The sequence below is a fragment of the Etheostoma cragini genome, chromosome 4, assembly GCF_013103735.1.
Source record: "Etheostoma cragini isolate CJK2018 chromosome 4, CSU_Ecrag_1.0, whole genome shotgun sequence".
NCBI classification, from domain to species: Eukaryota; Metazoa; Chordata; class Actinopteri; order Perciformes; family Percidae; genus Etheostoma; species Etheostoma cragini.
The window spans coordinates 30,100,548-30,121,481 of NC_048410.1; the positions used below are offsets into that span (position 1 = coordinate 30,100,548).

The 20,934-nt window shown below is 42.0% G+C and overlaps 1 protein-coding gene across 1 annotated transcript in view; it reads right to left on the bottom strand.

The window, feature by feature from the left end:
- Positions 1-20,934, bottom strand: part of chd6 (chromodomain helicase DNA binding protein 6) — a 53,278-nt gene that overhangs the window by 18,936 nt on the left and 13,408 nt on the right. The window contains exons 7-25 of the mRNA XM_034869643.1: positions 18,371-18,614; positions 17,196-17,372; positions 16,928-17,071; positions 16,516-16,614; positions 15,490-15,646; positions 14,262-14,472; positions 13,845-14,040; positions 12,887-13,051; positions 12,248-12,427; positions 11,364-11,474; positions 10,492-10,694; positions 9,833-9,913; positions 8,791-8,909; positions 7,275-7,434; positions 5,705-5,794; positions 4,496-4,599; positions 3,888-4,017; positions 1,206-1,284; positions 4-58 (exon numbers count right to left, since the gene is read on the bottom strand). Of these exons, the coding sequence (XP_034725534.1) occupies positions 4-58; positions 1,206-1,284; positions 3,888-4,017; positions 4,496-4,599; positions 5,705-5,794; positions 7,275-7,434; positions 8,791-8,909; positions 9,833-9,913; positions 10,492-10,694; positions 11,364-11,474; positions 12,248-12,427; positions 12,887-13,051; positions 13,845-14,040; positions 14,262-14,472; positions 15,490-15,646; positions 16,516-16,614; positions 16,928-17,071; positions 17,196-17,372; positions 18,371-18,614 (2,705 nt within the window). The remainder of the gene's footprint in view (positions 1-3; positions 59-1,205; positions 1,285-3,887; positions 4,018-4,495; positions 4,600-5,704; positions 5,795-7,274; positions 7,435-8,790; positions 8,910-9,832; positions 9,914-10,491; positions 10,695-11,363; positions 11,475-12,247; positions 12,428-12,886; positions 13,052-13,844; positions 14,041-14,261; positions 14,473-15,489; positions 15,647-16,515; positions 16,615-16,927; positions 17,072-17,195; positions 17,373-18,370; positions 18,615-20,934) is intronic.

Genomic DNA, 20,934 nt, shown 5'->3' on the forward strand with positions numbered 1-20,934 from the left:
CTGGACCGGTGCTGTCAGGCTTGTCGGAGGTATCCGTGCTGGAGCAGGTTTCTTCTCCCTGGGTATTCAAGACGCACACAAATATTACCAAAGAGAAAACATCCATACAGCTATTATTTTGGGGGCATGTGAGGCCTTTATTTTCATGGGACAGATGAAGACTTTAAAGGGATGAAAGAGGGGGAAATGACATGCAGCAAAGGGCTGCAGGTCGGAGTCGAACCTGCGGCCGTAGCGTCGAGGAATAAACCTCTACATACGTGTGCCAGCTCTACCAACTGAGCTAACCCGGCCACGCATCCATACAATAGAAAAAGAAAATAATAAGTGAACGACCAGTGAAAATCATTTCAACATTTAAAACCTAAAACCCAAAGTTTACTAACGTGAGTCAAAAGCCAACTTAAACAGATGTGTCTTCAGCTGCTTTTTAAAAGCTTCAACAGAGACTGCAGGACGTAGGACAGTAGGACGGTGGCCCAATGTTTGGAGCCGCCGCTTCAAATGAACGGTCCCCTTTAAACGAGTGCGTGGGACCACTAGTAGTCCCTAGTCAGAAGACCTGAGGGACCGCTGGTGGTGCATGGATGGAGCAGATATAAGCAGATGGAGCAGATATAAGCAGGTGCCAGACCAAAGCTTTTTAAGCCAGAACAATGGTGGTTTGGACAGACCTGCCCCTACTGTTCAAAAGGAAACACAGGTATGACTTTGTAATCTTTTTGGCTTTGTCATTACAATTTTTTTCATAAGACATCCTACAGATCAGTTACCTCAGACTAACTTATTTGTTTAGAATTCTAACAGCATGTACTGCAGTTTAGGAATACCTGTAGTGCTCAGAAGCTTAAAAAACAGAAGAAAAGCAAAGATAAATGAAACCTAATTTAAAAAAGCAATAAAAAGAACCACAAAATCCCAACATCATCATGTAACACAATCTGTTCTGGTATCGAAAGTGTTGTTTTGTATTAAAATGCATCGTTAACTCTACACAATTGTTTTTACAGTTCCCAGGGGCCACACGGGTCTGCTGTCCATCAATAAGGAAAGATCCAAAACATTCAAAGGCAATTTGAACTATAACCACAAAAAAATGTGACTTTTTATCTCAAGGGACTACAATTAGGTAAACACTGTACCCAAAAACCAGAATCTTAGATGAGAGAGAGAATAAAAGAAAGCAAGATAACGTGGCTCTTCACCTTGCTGCTCTCGTCTCTGTCCTCCCCTCCGTCGGCTTTGCTTTCACTCTCGTCCTTCGCCTCCTCCGTTTTGCACACACTGACAGAAGAAACAACAGAAAAACAGCTTTAATACCTCAGTCCTGCTGAGCAATGTGTTGTTTGACTGAGGCCAACAAATAGCGGTATTTAACGGTTCCCTATCACGGATATTGTGCACTGCATAGTTTATTATGTTGTGGAGAGTCTCCTTTAATTAACTGTGGAGTAAGAGGAGCAGCTTCAGCCTCTACGACTAATGTCCAGCTGTAGTCCCCGGCCAGCTGCCAACAGCATCCTAAAATACAATGGTTAACTAATTAAACTGAATTACAGTACATCTATAATGACAGCAGGCATAGGCAAAAAGGATTAAGACATACAAACAAGCAAGCACATTCTCCGAGGTTCATTTCATTCACTATATAGTCCACAATAAACATTTCCCACAATGCACACATAATTTGTGTGTTTAACTCCCGTAAACCACAATGCAATGCAATCATGTTATTCTTGAGGAGAAGAAGAAGCAGCAGCATGAGGAAAGTAAAAGGGTGAATATATATAAATACAACATTTTACTTTCCTGCTCGGTGCTGGATTTACCTTTCAGAGATCTGAGGACCAGGTAACCATAGTCCTCAGATTGGACAGATAGTCTAGCTAGCTGTCTGGATTTACCCTGCAGAGATCTGAGGACCAGGTAACCATAGTCCTCTGATTGGACAGATAGTCTAGCTAGCTGTCTGGATTTACCCTGCAGAGATCTGAGGACCAGGTAACCATAGTCCTCAGATTGGACAGATAGTCTAGCTAGCTGTCTGGATTTACCCTGCAGAGATCTGAGGACCAGGTAACCATAGTCCTCAGATTGGACAGATAGTCTAGCTAGCTGTCTGGATTTACCCTGCAGAGATCTGAGGACCAGGTAACCACTGGTGTGACTAGAACACCAACACAGAGACAGAGGAAGGAAATGGACATCAGCAAAAATACATGCATCCGGCAGAATTTTCATGCAGTAGGGGAGCAATCCCGGAAGTGGAACGTCATGGATATAGACTACTATTTAATAAACATTATTAATAATTATATTAAAAGATATTCTCTTTCACAAAGCCAAATTTAAGGTACTAAAAGCTTTACATTTGAAGGCGCTGACACACCAAGCCGATAATTGTCCGTCAGACAGTCTGGCGAGGTTGCTGACTTGAGTCTGTGCGGTGTGTTGCGTGTTGTCGTCGATCGGGGGGGCCACCGACCTGACATGCTCTGTCGGAAGGTGGGCACGGCAGGAAGTTAGACTCAAAGGACCAATCTGATTGGTGGAGTGCTAATCCGGAAATGACGAGCGGGATGAGTTCGACCAGAGTCTCTTAAAATCTGACCAACATTTTTTTAAACTGACCTTTGTGGATGTGAAATGAAGACAGATTTAGCAGCTGCACAGACTATTTCTCCTTATAACGTTTTTAGAAACCCGTTTCAGTGAACTATGTTAGTAAAATATGAGACTGTATCCTGAACAAGCCAGAAACCAGACCCACGTGACGTGTTCATGCAATCAGCTGCCGTCAGCAGTCTGCATGGCTTCGGTGTGTTCCGAGGGACCTTTTTCTTTGACAAGCTCAGGGAGGCAGACTGTTTTCTCTGCGATGGTCATCCGTTGGGTTAGTGTCACGGTCTTTATGCAGGTTTTGAGCAGCCACATTAACTGCGCCATGTACGTCTACCCATTTATTTATCCTTGTCCTGTGTTGGAAGCCTGTGAGCACATTTAGGTACTATAAGATCTTCCTGCCTCCCTGTCGGTGTGCTCAGCTGGGAACGGCTCCAGGTTGAACAGGTAACAAAGCCAATGACAACTTCACTTTACTTCAGAAAGATGATCAAAGCTTCGAGTGCGTCTCATGTTCGCAGCAGCACCCGGAAAATACATTTCCCACACTATGCCGACGCTTTCCTCTTTTTCTTTGGCTCACTCTCTCTGCCAATTACCCCGTCTGGCTTTTGTCAGTACACAGAAGGTTTCTTCTCGAAAGACTTGTAAGTACAGTGAGACGACCAGAAAAAAAGGACTTGTGAGGATGGAAAACGTGACTTTGCATATGCCTTTTAGAGTTCAGTGGTTGGATCTCTTTCCTCATTCATAGCTATTCTAAAAAGACAATCTAGATGCTACCGACATAACTAGCACAGTGTGTGGGTGGAGGAGTGGAAGTGTTGGTAAAAATAAAATGTTACTGAAAGGTATGTACTTAAAAAAAAAAGTAAAAGCAGTTATTTAAAATGTTCTAATTTTACGGTCATGTTTTCTTTATATTTACAATTATCTTTGATAGTCAACTATATTTTTCATCTAGAAAACATACCGCCGTACTAAAACTCTTTAGTAAATTTCAAAGGTCATTGACAAACATTTTTATAATTATTTGTGTAAAAAAGGGAATATCATCTGATATACTACGTACATATGGTTGTTTTTAGATAGAAGGGCTAAAGTCAAATATATTGGAAGATTGGGAGATTGGCATGTCTGTGTACATAGGGCCAATCTTTTAACACGTTTCAGTAAACAGTCCTATGTGTGCAGGTTTATGAACCCAAGTGTGTGTGTGTGTGTGTGTGTGTGTGTGTGTGTGTGAGAACATGTGAGTACTATACCTGTCGGCCATGTCGGAGGCCCCCTCCCCTCCTCCCTGCTCAGCAGACAGCGCAGTGACGTCTGGCATCCCCACTCTCTCCAGGAAACACAGGTCTGGATCTGCACGCATGGCGTTGTACCGCTCGTAGCCTGTCCAAGGAAACACACAGCCCATTAACTCACACACATCGGGGGGGGGGGACTGATCAGGACGGCTGAGCCGGTAACAGCAAACAACTCACAGCAGATTTCCACAAATGGGTGACGCCACACATGTGCTATCCATTAATATACAGTCTATGGTTTTAAATGAATGCCAGGACAGATCTTTTGGTAATATCACTGTCATGTGGCCGAGATAATGTAGTAACACAAGTAAACAACACCTCCTTGTCATAAACAATTGTACTTATTTTTTTAACAAAAAATTAAATTGACCATTATCATCAACTGTTTTAACCCTTAGGACCAACTTTAGCAATTAATAGCTGTTAAAGAAAGAAACAGTGATTGTGTAATAATTGATGCAGGCCTACGAATGAGTATCCAAACTGTTGAATATTGGGATCCAGCCCTAGTAAACAGACATCAAGCCATGATCAAAGTGTGAGTTGAAACCAGCCCTCACCGTGTTTGTGGACTCCTATGAGGAGAGATTTGTCAGCTTCCGCATCCCACCACGTAGCTGGAATCTCTATGTAGTCGATGTCAGGTAGTGACACCTCGGGTTTACTGTCAACAAAAATAAAACGCGCAGGCAAACAATCAATCTGTCAGGCAGCGCTGTCGAGTGTGGAGTCAGGACACTCTGGCTTACTGAAAACACAAGCAAGGTAAGCAAACACACAGTCGCTCAATCAGAAATGTGTCAAACGCCATGTTGGGTCTGAGCACTGTCATCCCTGCATGTTCACTTCACTGCTAAAGACAAGAAGCAGGAAGACAAAAGCACTCAACGCATCAATAAGTCGGCACGTCAGTCTCCTGCCAGATCTGGCATCAAGTGTCAGGACAGTTTATCAACAGATCCACCAACCCTCTAAAGCCCTCTTCACATGGCACTAGTATTACCAGGAGGCCTCATGTGATTTAGAAATGACCCCCTCACGTCTCTGTTTTGTGTGGCGCCTCCGCAGCAGGTAAAGTCTGTATTTGACTAGACTGAACGGATACTATCCCACGATTTTTCTATAATTTTGTAATTTATTTATGCCTTTGTTGTTTAATGTAGCCAACCTTTTGATTGTTATTTTTTAGTTCAGTGATACTTGTGTTCAATTAGTAGTTTTTAGGACTCCTCTTCCTTGGGTGAAATTACTTCTATAAGCCCCCAGGGGTTTACTTATTCTGACCTGCACATTCTTTTTTTATATATTATTTTATTGTGTTACTGTTGCCTTGATTTTATTGTGCAAAATAAAACATAAAAAAAAATTCTGATATGTCAACACTTTCATTTGTAATTGCCGACACAGCCATTAGGACCCCAAGTCCCAGAAGTGCAAATTTGCAATGGACTACTACTTTCATCTCATGTGTAATATCGTATAGTTGATACAAAAAAACAATATATAATACATTCATAATATTTATGGGCTGTGTTAGCCATAACATTTTTAATTAAAAAAAAGCAAAATCTCTCATTTGTCTCCTACTATTAACACACAACCTCTGTGTCTGGCAAAATATGGTAGGTCATATGCGATGGAACTTTTACCTTGAAAAATTACAGGCAGAGAATTCAGATCACAGACAACCTCCGCAGTTATAGAATAACCACAGGTCCCTGGGTAATAATAGTCCTGTGGGAATGTTGCTTAATAAAGTTTAATTATACCTGGCTGGTATCCCCTCCTGGGCTTGATTGGCAGCGTCACCCAACACCTCCACCTTTAGGTAGTACAACATCCGCACCCTCAGTAGCACCCTGTGGACGGAACGGGGGTGGGGAGTAATCTGATTACATTTGGCTGTAATGCAGTAATGTAACGCATTACTGTTGATAACTGAGTAATCACATTTCAGTTACAAATCAAAAAAAGGCTATCTACATAACAGGCAGAGAGAAAACAAATCAACGTGTCTGAGGAGACAGAAATGTAACAGCCACAGCTTAAAGCTTTAGTGGGTAACTATTTTCTATTAATGAACGCCAATTGCATTCACGGACGTGCAGACAGTTTTGTTATTACTTAGAATTCCTCCTGGTGGCGGCAGAAACCACTCACTCAAGCTTTAAGACGTCTTTTTAGGGGTGGAGGTAAGCCCATTACTTCAAATTAGATACACAAAAAGGGGAAAACTTGATTGTAAAGTGTCAATTGTCCCCTGGTCACAAACACCTCTCCACCGCTGAGAAGACAACATCCAATCTAAGCAAGTTGCTAAAGTCCCCCGGACCCTGAGACGCGGACGAAAAGACCATGTTGCCGATATCAGCCAAGCGGCAAGGACATGCTTGCCAACAGCAAGTAAACAGGAAGAGATAAATACGCTTGTGGCAGTATACATAGCAGAGGGAATGCTGCCAATAATTCCACAGTGGAATCACCGAAACATACTGGGCAAAATACAGATAATGAAGAACGGACGGCTGCCAGTAGCCTGTAGCCTCGTTTGCTAGGCTTTGTGTTGATCTGGGCATACATGAGGTTTAACTTTATATTCTTACTTAGCAAGTAAGTTATGGTGCATCTCAGGGATGTACAGAGTAATCCAAAAGTAATGTAACTAGTAGAATAACAAGTTACATTCAGCAGTGAGAAACTAAGTATTTTCTATATGCTAACTTTTGATGAATTATTTTAGGGAACATGTCAAGCCCCTTAAAGATCCCATGGCATGAAAATGTCACTTTATGAGGTTATTAACATTAATATGAGTGCCCCCAGCCTGCCTATGGCCCCCAATGGCTAGAAATGGTGATAGGTGTAAACTGAGCCCTGGGTATCCTGCTCTGTCTTTGAAAAAATGAAAACTCAGATGGGCAGATCTGGATTCTAGCTTTGCTCGCCAAGACAATTCGGCCCCCTATGAGAGCGAGACCTCCTGGCTTTCAAATGAGCAAAGTGGCAGTTGGTCTAGGCCACACCACCAGTCTCCACCATATAAAAGAGACTTCAGACACAGTATTAGGGGACCATGTCATCTTTATGTGTAATCAATTATTTTTTTGAGTAACTACCCCAACACTGACCATGAATGCACCACAGTAAAGGATTACTCTCACTTACAAGCTGTATTCTTTCAAGTAGCTGTTGTTCTGCAGCTCTTAATTTACCAAACTAGTTCAGTCTGTACACATACCAAACCTTTAAGACTGAGAAAAGATCCAGCTGTTACATCATCAGGGTTAAACAATAGTAGACTCCATTCATTAGAGACAGCACAGTTATGTGTAGACTGACTTGTTGCAGTGTTGTTTGAGGTGTTTCTTGTAGCTCTCGTCCTGCAGCACCACCTCAGGGTTACAGTGGACCAGCCAGTCAGCGTTCTTCACCTCTGAAACATTCAGCTGGTTCTTCAGTTTTTTCCCCTTCCGGCCACGAGGAACCGGAGCTGATAAACCTGGGACAAACAAGGCATCTCCACTTAGTTACTGGCTAGTCTTGCTTTGCCAGACCATTCACACTCTGCGGTGTGGAGGAGGGTCTGGCTAGTCCACACAGCATTCAGGGATGGAAGAAAAACGTGCTCTGGTTTACTGGCATTTCTTTAAACCAATTACAATCGTCTTGGGCGGGGCTAAGCTCTGCATGGAGCCGCTGTAAATTAGTCTTGTGAGAGAAGACTCAGATTGGACAGATAGTCTAGCTAGCTGTCTGGATTTACCCTGCAGAGATCTGAGGACCAGGTAACCATAGTCCTCAGATTGGACAGGTAGTCTAGCTAGCTGTCTGGATTTACCCTGCAGAGATCTGAGGACCAGGTAACCATAGTCCTCAGATTGGTCTAGCTAGCTGTAGTACCGGAGTAATCCCGGAAGTGGAAGGTCAAGGACATAAACTAGTTTATGCACTTTAATAAAATAAAAAAGCGAAACAGAGTGTAAGAGAGTGAGAGTTTTAAAGTAAGTACGGCAGCAGAAACTTTTGATATAGACTACATTGTGGGAATGTGGATGTGAATCATCGTAGTATAAAAACTATGTGTAAAAACTATAGAGTTGCTCAGTGCTCAATGTTCAACTTCCTCATATTATGACTAGGATGATCGGCGCTGCTTCCTCCAGGCACACTAGAGACCTCCACCGGCCGAGCCGGCTGCTTTCGGTTTAGCACTCCGCTAACTTGAATGGGGATTCAATGTTTTAATTGTAAGTCTTTTCTAGACTTTCTAAATGTTATCATACCTAATGGATCAAATTTTTATCTGATCATTCATTGAGGGTTGTGACGCTTGAGAAAATCTGTTTGCCATGTAAGTTTAGGCGGGAAAGTCTTTTTGGTCCCCAAGGCATCAGGTGAGCTGGAATTCCACTGTTTAGCTGTTAAATAAAATAGGCTTGACAACTTCCTAGGGGCCAGATGTTGATTCATTTCAATTCAAAATACTTTATGACTCGGATGGCAATCATTTTTTGCGTCATTATGGATCCCAGCTAACTTCTAGGCAAGTTCCTCCCTATGAAGCAACTCGATTGGTTGGGGATAGGCATCGACCTTGAGTGGTTAGGGTTAGGGTAGCCGATTGGTCAGGGGATAGGACCTGAACGGAAGCATGGATGCCTGGCCAACAGTAGTATGGGAACAATACAACAATGACATGAGGACAATAATATTAGTGCAAAAATAAACTGTACACATTGTTATCCCTGGTTCTGCTGCATCAATGTGGATGCTTTTCTCTTTCTTTTGGACTATCCATTTGATACTGGAGAGCAGATGGGGCGTATGCCATCTTAGTTATGGGTGAAATGCTAACCGGAGTGATTGAGCAGCGCCTGGTCCCGGCCCTCCTTGGTGGGTGTGATCAGATCCCAGATGAAGCTCTTGATCTTGTCATCGCCTTTGTAGTGTCTCAGGCAGTAGACCAGCAGAGCCCTGCATCACAAAAGAAGTTTATTCTTTTTATGTTTACATGGTTTTTTTTCACAATACTCTCATAAAACGATGGCTATGTTTGCAGGCGTGGTGTCCAGAGTTTCTGCAGGTTTTGCCAATTTCAGACTTTTTAAGACCACAATGAATAGAATTTAAGACCTTTATCACTAAGCCCTAAATCCTCAAGCCAAGTAACACTAAAACCGCACTTCCTCATAGCTAAAGTATAAAATCTGTTTTATGTCTGTGTTACAATCTGAAAGAGATCACGCTTATAACACAAAAGCTAAACAGCTGCAATATAAGTTGCATATTGGTTACTTTTGTAGTTGGAACACAGCAAAATCAGATTTGGACTAGGGAAAGAAATAATAAAAAAATTAGCATTAGAGGTAGCCTTGCATGGACCTAGGAAAAAAATAATATGGGTTTAAAATTATTTTAGATTTTAGACATTGTGTGTCGGGGCATTACAGCTTGGGCCGTGTGTCTGTTTACAACATTTGTAGCAGAAAAGGAATCAACTGTTTTAGTCTCACCTTATTCTTATATTGTCTTTCTTGTTCACTGATTAAGTTCCTGCTATTCATGTACGTGATCAGCAAACTGTCTTTTCACTAGCTTAGTGTTAGGTGGAAGCATTTTACTTAAATCACTGAGTGAGACCTTTTGTGTAACTGAGTAGTTGGAATAGATGGCACTGAGTCTACGTAAATCTCCTCACACAGACTTGCTTTTGTTTACTCTGTTTTTTGCTGTAAAACGGTGGCCAGGTGGATTCAGGTTGGAGAGGATCCTACAGCTTCTTGGGAACTTCTTTCTCCCCTAGAAGACTCCCCTAAACCAGCTAGTGAATTGGACCAGACACACTCGCCGTACGTCTCTGCTGGGTAAACGGATACAGAAAGACTTGTTTTCCTTACCTACAGATCACCTCCATGTCTCCCTCCGCCAGGTGCCATTTAAACCGCCCGTGGTTCAGGATGTCCTTCCACCGACCCCATCTAAAAAGACAAAGTAAAGAATGGAGAGGGAGGGACAAAGAAGATCGGGGACCAAAGGAGAAAGAGAGAGAGAGGAATTATAGTAGCAATAAATATATATGGTTTCATTTGAAACATAAAACAACAAGTGTGTGAAATGTATTTTCTCCACTTCACAACACTGAAGTTTGCTCTCCTGTATTTTGGCTCATTTACGGTATGTTCGCTGTTGATATTGTAACAGACCAACCTTGGAAACTAAAAGATGCACAAGCTCACAAGAAGCTGTTTATTGAACTGAAATGTGCATTATTGCATTATTGTGTCATCACACAATATGTAAGGCTCAGGCTGCCAGGTGTGAGGGATGTGTGTGTTCATACTGAAAAAGCGTAACTTAAAATGCGGTTTGTCATCTTTTTTATTGTATTATTTTGTTATTACAGTATATTGTATGTTGTATTTTGTTATGCTAGGCAGGTGTTACTTTGAAATGTAACTGTAAACTCTATTTCTGTTACTTTCAGCTGCTTGTTGGTCTTAGGTGTAAATGTGCAGCCATGACATCATCATCGTTTCTGACACGTCTCAGGTCGTACCCAAAGATAAGCAGGTTCTTTTCAACCCGGAAGCATTCGGCACGGAGGTACCGCCGGCTGCGCTCGCCCAGGCGGCGAGTCCTGCACGGCCGCTCCTCCGAGTCACTGTCCAGCTCCGAGAACTCCATCAGCTCGTCGTCCTCGAAGGAGTTGTAGTGACGGGTCTGCTTCCTCACCCGAGGCGTGTCAATCACCAGGGACTCCTGGAGGAAAGAAACACGTAGAAAGGTAGTAGAGTGTCCGATTGTGCTCACCACACACACACACACACACACACACACACACACACACAGAAAGGAGACAAGGAGAGAAAAGGAGACAAGGAGAGGAGAGAAGAGGAGCAAAGGAGACCATGAGAAGAGACAAGGATAGGAAACAAGGACAGAGGAGAGGAGAGGAGAGGAGAGGAGAGGAGAGGAGAGGAGAGGAGAGGAGAGGAGAGGAGAGGAGAGGAGAGGAGAGGAGAGGAGAGGAGAGGTACCATGATTCCTTTACGATCATTTCCATCCTGCCCTTGTTTACCCAGTTTGGGCGCTCCGCTTAACTTCCTCTCCCTCCCTCCATCTTTGTGTTCATTAACTTGGATCAGGTCCATTTTTCTTTAAAAGGCCTTGTCTTACCTTTTTCAGCAGTTACACTTCCCTCTTTTTCCTGTTTACCCTTCAGCGTCCACCTTTCCTTGCTCGTTTCTCTGTCACTTTCTGCACTTTTCTTCATTTCCTTCACACCGTCTTCATTTTCTCTCCTTTCTTCTAGAGCAATCCTCTCATTTGCTGTCCCTTTTCTTGGAGACTCCTTTACTTCCTTTTGGTTCCTTTCCTTCCTCTCCTGATCTCATTCTTAAATCTGATCTTGCCTCCCTCTCTCTGTACCTTCTCCGATTTGGAGTCGATCTCCACCTCAGCGATCTTGGCCCATTTCTGCCAGAAGTTGGGGTCGTCCAGAGAAATGTCCGTTCTGTTACCAGAGGAGATGAAACTGGCCTGAGGAAAGAATAAATTAAAGTGTCAGCTTCTGGTTGATGTTAACTGGGTAGATGACAGATGGCATTACAACCAAACATGTGGACTGAAGCTGAATGGTACAAATATCTGATATTCATGCCAAAATATCTTAATTATTCAGTGATTCCTACAAAAACACTGAAAAAGCAAATAGACAAAATAAAACACCATGTAGAGGGGGGCTATTCAGTTTTGCCCATTTCTTTGCTGTTTTCCCACTTTTTGTTGGCAGGTTTCTCTACAGAGGCCCCCCCTCTCAATAGAGCACAATGACTCTGAAGGTGTTTAGTTAAGGTGAATTAAGCAAAAAAAAAAAAAACTAAAAACGGCATTGTTCCCCTTTAAAGCCAGACAAAACTACTGTGCCAAATAAAGCCTTCACTACGACAACTGGTTCATACTGAACATGAAATGTACGTTTACCATCTCACACTGCACAGTGAAAAAACAGAGATTCATTTATAGTACACCTGACACCATCTGTGCTTCTGATGTCATGTCACCCCCCCCCCCCCAGACTGTGGTTGTACTGGAAAGGTTCCAGGTATGAATGTGGAACTGTGTGAAAGTGACAGGTTGTTGTGTTATCCATGACAATTTGTTCTAAATTGACTGACTTACCTGGATAAATTAAAAACTGTTAAGGTGCCTAGAGATTTCCCCCCTACTCATAACACCACACTGTTACCTAGGATCCATGTGTTGGAGTTGTTTATTGTAGGGGTTTGTACTTAATGTTTCAGGATTTCTACCTTAGCGAACGTGGACCCTTTCCCTTCAGACTGGATGGTGATGGTCTGAGTTCGCCTCTGGAGTATCTGATCGATGTCTTCCTCACAGAACTTGGAGCCTTCGTCTTCTTCGTCCATCAGTGCTCCGTATGCTCCTTTTTTCAACAAATCCTCCACTTCCAGCTTAGAAAGCTGCTGCACCTGCAGCAACAAGCAGCCACACAGGTTCAGAATGCACGCTCTGTTTTATTCCCAACCAGCATCAGACGAAAACAAACTCCAGTGGAAACAAGCCATCGCCACAGTTAAATCCTTAATGTACGCCCGTGTTTCTAATGTTCCCCAGGTCTGGGGTAGGGGGGGTGGGTGGGAAGGGATCAGGGATTACAAAGGGAGGGCTTCAAAGGATGGTGGAAGGGTGAGGCAGAAATTATTATTTTTACTTTATTTATCTGTTTTTTATTTTGTTTTGTTTTTTCATTTAGTCAAATGCGGTTTTATATTGATCATTTGTGGATATACTTCATTGGCGATCCATCACTTTCCAACCTCACCTTTTATATTGTTATGTACTACATACCATTAGAAGATTGTTCACCTAAAGAAGACACACGGAGCTACATCCTACCAATCCTACAACATGCAACAACAGTGTCTCACCCCGTTGAGGCTTCCCTTGCGGTTGATGTCCTGGAGGACGGCTTTGTCCAGTCCCAGCTTCAGACTGGCCTTGTCAAACATTTCCCTCTCGTACGAGTTCCTGGTGATCAGTCGGTAGACTTTCACCGCTTTGCTCTGGCCAATCCGGTGGCAGCGTGCCTGGGCCTGACATGGAGCACAAAAAAAGATGTGAAATATAACAATAGTATAAGGTATTATTATTATACATTATTACTGTGCATGCAATCACATCTACGGTAAATTAATGTTTTATGCATAAACTCGAGTGAAAATTACAGTACACAGTGTAAACTGTAAAATGCTGTATAAGCTGTTAATATTGAAGGCTCATTCTTGTGTATTTTAAGGCCTCAAGTTTGTAACAACTCAAATTTAAATGGATCGCATTATTTTGTAAGACAAGGATATTGCTATTTGACAGTTTATTTTTCAAAATAAGACAAAATATTGTTCTTCTTTATTTGACCATGTCCATACTGCTAAACCGTTTCCTTAGAAAACTGTTTGAGAAAGATGAGAATGTTCTGTTATGTTATGTTTAATGCTAGATCAACCTATCAGGAAGTTTAATCACAGTGCCTGATAAGAAACATGAGGTTGCACGCTTAGAATAAATATGCTGCAGGGGCATTACATTACAGTATACTTTATATTTAATAGGCAACTAAGGAGGACAAAAACATATTTGTCTCCCACCTTAAAGGTTCAAGCATCAACATAGAGCAGAGTCAACCATTACATAAGAACAATTTTGATAAAACCATTCAATTAAAGAAATGCAAACATCAATTGCATCAAAATTGTGGCAAAGACTCCCACAGTGGAAAGGAAGTGGAGTTTAGATAGCTCTCTGGTATTCTGGTCTCTTCAGTAGAACTACAGTACCATCCCCCTATACCTGAACCTTTTTGGCCCCGTCTCCAAGCTCTCTGCCCACCTGCAAGTCGTTCTGGGGGTTCCAGTCCGAGTCGAAGATGATGCAGGTATCTGCAGCCGTCAGGTTGATTCCCAGCCCTCCGGCTCTGGTGCACAGCAGGAACACAAAGCGGTCCGAGTCGGGCTTGCAGAACCTGTCAATGGCCGCCTGGCGCAGGTTCCCTCGCACGCGGCCGTCAATGCGTTCGTAAGTGTAGCTAGAGAAAACATACAGAAATGCGTACATGTTTTAAAAATTAGTTTTTGGGGGCGCTTAGGTAGCTCACCTGGTAGAGCGGGCGCCCATATCTAGAGGTGATGACAGCTTTCCATATCTCTCCATTCTGCTTAATGTGGCTTCACATTCTTCGTTCATTTCTCCCAAATCTCCATTCTGCTGTTGCCAACTTCCCTCTGCACTCTCTCTCTCTCTCCTCACCGTCTCTGTATGAGGTAGTCCTCCATGATGTCCAGACAGCGGACCATCTGGGAGAAGACCAGGACTTTGTGTCCCCCGGCCAGCAGTTTGGGCAGCAGCTTGTCGATCAGCACCAGTTTACCAGCTGCCTGGATCATGGCCTGCAGCTGGAAGTCCAGCGCGTCCGGACTGTGGTACTTCCTGAAGCTTTCCAGAATCTTCTCCTCCGCTCCTGAAAGAAAGGAAGATAAAGGCAGGAGAGAGAGAGGGAGAAGACTGTTGAGATGGAGGACTGCAGAGTTTTGTTTTGACTTGCTCTTGTCTTTGTTTGTCCATTCCCTCCCATCCTCACCCGTGTCTTACTTTCTCTGTTTTGACCTCCTGTTGGTTGAACACATGTCACTGTCGTAGAGGGTTATAATGCCTCATTATAACTGTTGTGTCATTAAAGGTGCTCTAAACGATGTTGAGTGACGTTACTTCTTATTAACATTCAATGTGTTTTCAACCAAAACAAGGCTAGTTCTGCCCTCCCTCCTCTCGTCCCCTCCTCCTCCCTTCCTATGTCCTATAATGCATCCTCAGATTTACCAGTCCAGCGGAGACTACAAGCAGATTGAAATATCCCTTCCTACATGTCCATGCCTGTAGACAGGTGGGTATTGATGTACTGACTTTTTACTCAAAGGTTTTATTGGAGCCTTACAGTAACAAGCCAAGCGTTAGTTCATCTGTGCTAATCCTCTCTGTTCCCAGTCAGGTACTGCGTGTTGTGTCTCAGTTCAGCTGTGTGTGTGTGTGTGTTTTCTTTGTTTTATTAATTTATTTGACAGGGACAGTGTACTGTAATTAACATTACTGTAAATGCACCAGAGTTAGCCAAAAGGCTATTTTTCATCCCTTGTCCCTGGACAGGTCTTAAAACTGTCTCCCTAAAAAACAACAACAATAAGAAGATTACAGTCAACAATACAAATATAAAAAGTAGTAAAACAGATAAAACTCTTCAAATCCCGTTGATAAATACAGTGTACAGATGTAATACAGACATTTGTGTGAAAATAAATGAATAAAGAAATAACTGAAAGTTCAGCTTTCAGTCCAAAGCTGGACTGAAAGCTTTGGCGGGCCGGATGTGGCCCGCTGGCCTCCTGTTGACAATAGCTAGACTACTGCTTCAAATCAGAGCATGGCATGTAGTTTCTGCCCACGTGCATGCAACTTGTGTCCACGCGTGTGTGTGCATTACCTGTGATAAGGTAAGGGTGGTTGCAGCACTTGCGGAGCTCCATCATGGTGTTAATGAGGTTGGGCATGTTGTGCTGGTTTGCTCCTTTGGACAGGAAGGAGAAGTTCTTCTCTAAGATGGCCCGGTAATATTTCTTTTGAATGTTGGTCAGCTCCACCTGCAGGAACACCAGGGGGGAAAAGTTGTATTTAGTATACAGGCTGCTAATACAGTACTTCTGTTGTAGTGTCTAGTAACTTAGCCAGCACAGTCAATCATTCTGTACACTACGTGGGATTTTAGTTTCCTAAGTAGAATATTGGACAATACTGAATCCATCTGACTGCTCATCTATTGTATTTATATGTACAAACACAATCAGATTTTGCGACTAAGCACTTGAAGAGATTCTAATTTACCTAAGCTGCATCTGTTTTAACTACAGCTGGCCCGAATCTCCCAGCCCAATATATCATAACACGATATAGCATTAGTTTTCTGGTAATAAATAGTCTATTAGATAACCACATGATGAAGCCTATTTTTGTATTATCCTGTTTGAAGTACCCTTCAGACATATGAAAAGTAGACATCGGAAAATTTCTTTCTCATTTTATAAAGAGCCTTAGTGCAAAATTAACATAAAAACGTAAAGGGTCGTCCAAATGACGTAAATATTGCTGTAACATAGTTTGGCCGCTGGCTTTTTTGACATTGCGATGGAAACAATATAGACCCAAAAATGACGAACCACTTGGACCGTTTTGAGGACATATAACGTCATATCAGCCAGCTGTACGTTGATACGAGCATCCTCCTGCTCTGAGGTAACAGAGGAAACCACCGAGCTTGTTTTATTCCATGTTAATTAATTAGCAGTTTCATTACATTTCCATTTTAGGTTTGATTGAAACCATGTTAGATGAATAGAAACATTCCCCAGTATTGACTAAAGAATAATAATTCGGATTTCGGTCAATCGAACAAAAAGAAGTTTCTTCCAGCAATGGAAAGAGCTCGGTGTTAAATTAAACATGGGAAACGTACCTCTATGATGGTCTCTTGTTTAGGCGCCAGGTTTTTTTCGACATCGTCCTTCAGTCTCCTCAACATCATGGGCTTCAGAATGGCCTGAAGCTTCTTCACCTGTCGCAGAGAACACAGGAGGGGGGGGGAATGGGATAGAAATGCCAATGTTATGTACAGAGTTTTTTTTTCTTGTCTGGAAAAAAGCCACTTAATGTCCAAACTAAGAGTTTGTTTTAAGAAAAAAAAAAGATGAGAGCTGATCCCAAGCAACGCGACACAGGGACAGTGAAAATGTAAGCAATGTCAGGATGCATTCTCTACAAACACCACATCTTCCTGTAGCTGCTCTTCACTTTGACCCTTAAACCCAAAACTTAGGATGCAGTGTAACTACTTGAATATATACCAGAACAAACTTATCTTAACATACCTGTTCATCTGTTTTGAGATCTCCAAATTCTTCCAGGAAGGTGCTTTCGGAAGGAAACTGCAGCGGCTCCAGGAAATTCAACAGGCTGAACAACTCCTCCACTGAGTTCTGCAAAGGGGTCCCTGTCAGCAGAACCTTGTGTTCCTGTTAGAAACATGGGACCACACAACAACAATTAGCTAATTCCTACAGCTGCAATGCCAAACATAAAAAGTACTGTACATTCTATTCATCTCACAGACACAGACACACACAGACACACACACACCAGGTTCATGAGTTTGAGTCCCTCCAGCAGTTTGCAGTTCCTGTTTTTCAGCCGATGGGCTTCGTCGATCACCACGCAGCGCCAGTGCAGCTTCTTCAGCTCCGGAGAGTCAGCCATGATCATCTCGAAGGTGGTGATCACCCCGTGGAACTTCAGCACACCTGGGATAGTGTTACCCTAAGGAAGGAACATTTAAATGATCAGGTTCTCGGGATGGATATCATCCAGCTGCATTGCATTTCACACCTCACTCTCGTATACTTAACTGTTAAAACATTAAATGCCTCCAAAAAACAACTGAATGGGTGAATTCACCAGGCATGACCAAAATTCCCCTAGGATATCTGCAGAAGACCAAGGTCAGAACAAGCAGCTGCATACAGTAGTGGTCTCCAACACTTTTTTTATGTAAAAGTGGATATTGTTTATTTTTGTGTACAAAAGAACTAGAGATATTTAGGTTGGTTTGGTCAGCAAGCCTACTACTACTAAATGTGGGTGAAGCTGAATGTTTCAACCGTTTAGCTAGTAGCTTTAGCTAACTATTTGAACCGTTTACCCCTTCCACTGGGCATGTCTGCGCTGCGTTCCAGAGGCGCTGCGACCCCTGTGAAGTGGCTCTTGCTCCAATAAAGAAATGAGCCAGGTTTATTTTCCCAGGAGCCACGGGCCATTTAGACAGCCAGGCAGGAAGTGAAACAGCGATAGCATCCAGTCAATTTACCAAGAAAAAAAACCTAATATTGTATGTGTCTCCGCTACAACACCATGGACAATGAGCGATTCATTTTGGAGATTGAAAAAAACATAATATGACATTTTGTCAGCCAGACACCAGAAAAGAGAAGGCATGGAGATTAACTGCAGAAGTGCTTGGAGTGGAGGTCATGTGTCAAATTAATAGACACAGGCCGTAGACTTCCAACAGAGACCATTGAAGTGTATTAGAAGCTCTTTTCCCGTGATGGCTGAGCGTTACTGCATGGCGGAGGACGCAGCCAGAACGCAGCACAGTGGTGCCCAGTGGAGAATCAGCGTACAGAGTCATAGCGAAGCCAAAGTGGCACACTTTTTAATTAATTAACTTTATCGGTTAAAAAAACTAACCAATACAGATAATCTGCTTATCCGTTAATTGGCCAGGCTGATAACCTGTCATCCCCCTCAAAGATTACCTGTGGGTCTCTGTAAAACATCTCGTACTGCAGGATCATCTGCCGGCTGATCTGCGAGCCGTGGTACACGATGACGTTCATGTGCGTCCATGTGCGAAACTCCCTCTCCCAGTTGGTGATGGTGGACAGGGGGGCGATGATGAGGAAGGGCCCGCGGATCCCCATGCTGAACATCTCGTACAGAAAGGTGATGGACTGGATGGTCTTTCCCAGACCCATTTCATCGGCCAGTATGCAGTTTTTTCTAGGAAGACAAGCAAGTACAGTGTGAGAGAGCCAGTGGTCAGAGGGAGCACTATGGTCCGCCATAATCATTACTAATAATAAAAAAAAATGTAAATAATTGTTACATTACTATTTGTGTACACATAATTGTTTGCCCGTAACACATTGGCTATATTAAATTAACCCTGTGTCTTCAAACATGAATGAGTTGTAGAGGTTTCAAGAAAAAAAAACGCTACATTTGATGACTAAGCATCCACCTTTCAAAAGAATTACCACTAGATATTTAAAAAAGTCCTGAACACGTAATTTAAACATTCATATATATATATATATATAAGCAACCTGTTATATTCATAATTCTTCATTTATTCCAGCACCATTTGCATTGTCTTATTGTTATCTCCACTGAGTAAGAATGTGGCGTCAGGATGTTCCATGATGTGTTCAAGGATGACACACACACACACGCACACGCATACGCAAACACGCACACGCACACACAAACACTCTTGGTGTGCTGTAATTGTTTCTCCTGTCAATACTAGACACAAAGACCACATCTAATGCAGTTTCATTGTAATTGATAATGGAAAAAAAAAATCTCAAATCATCATTTTTTGCTAAATAACATTCCAAAGTTGAATAGAAGCTAATATTGTGCATCAGCAGTCAAAACTGGATAGAAATGACAGTAACAACACATCTTTGTGTTACTATCCCTCTGCCGTGGCTCAATATCCTTTGGGGCACTGAGAGAGAATTTCTTACTAACTTTGGAAGTTACTCACATTATCTGCTCACTACTGTTACCTTATTGGAATTACTGTGTAGAGGTTTGGGGAAACACTTATCTACACTCGCTACAGCCACTAGTCGTTATGCAAAAAAGACCAATAAGAATCATTCACTACGCTGGATTTCGGGATCATACAAATTCATTATTTCTAATGTCTAAATTGCTAAAATACCATGATTTAATTAAATATCAAAATGCAGTATTCATGTTCAAAGCAAGAAATAGCCTGTTGCCTGGGAATATACAAAAGATGTTCTCTGAAAGGGAGGGAGGGTACGATTTAAGGGGAAGAGGACATTTTAAGACTAATAGATGTAGAACATCAAGGAAAAGATTATGTTTATCAATTTGCGGAGTTAAATTGTGGGACAAACTAAATGAGAACCTAAAGCAATAACCAAACATATTCCTTTTCAAAAGAATTTACAAAGAAATTATTTTCAGAAAGTATAGAGAAGCACTGTAGAAAGTTTTGTTTGTGTTTTTTGTTTTGTTTATTTATATATATGTGTGAGGGTATATGTGTATATGTATATTACAAAATTATAAATAGTGTAAATTAAAGGAATGCAAGAATTAAAGGGAAGGGGTAGGAGTACATAAGTTTTACTTCTTCCTACTCCTTTTCGCACATGTGATAGAGGTATGTAAACACAGGAAAGAAGGATACTTTGTTTGTTGTTTTTCACTCCAATGTTTTTAAACATTGTTTTATTATTTCTTTTTAATATTTTTTTATTTTATTTGTATATAGTTTCTCTTGCATGTTTGAAATAAAGATATCAATCAATCAATCAATCAATCAATCTGACTAACTCAGACTCTACTTTGACTCTATCTTTTTACATAACAAGCACTGCAGATTTTTGAATTTTGCTTTAAGAACGAATAACTTTGTGGCAAATATGGATAATGGGGGAGATTTTTCATATTATACCAACAGTTGCATCATCCTGAGCCTTTTTCCTAATGTTACTAGGAAAACTCAACCCAGAGTAATTTAATTCTTATTTTATTTTTAAAGATTTGTTTGCAATTTTCACTGTCTCTTGCAACTTTATTGCAACAAAAATACAAAAGACATTGAAACTTTTATTGCAATTTATTACAAAAGCTCTCTCAAAATCAGGATTTTTTGGCCGCAACAACCTAAAAACAGGTCGCTAAATCCTGGAGAGACAGGTTACCTGGTCCACAGGTCTCTGCAGGGTAAATCCAGACAGCTAGCTGGACTATCTGTCCAATCTGAGGACTATGGTTACCTGGTCCACAGGTCTCTGCAGGGTAAATCCAGACAGCTAGCTAGACTATCTGTCCATTTAGAGTTTTGTGTTGTCGACTAAAACTACTTCTGAACGTACACGTGTTCCACTAAAACAAGTTCCTTCCTGAGACTATTTTGCAGCAGCACCTTTGTTCCATCCGACACTTAGCACCACCTGTGTGATTGTGATTGGTTTAAAGCGGGGGTCTTCAACGTTTTCCAGGCCAAGGACCCCCAAACTGATGGCGAGATGGAGCGGGGACCCCCTAATTATAT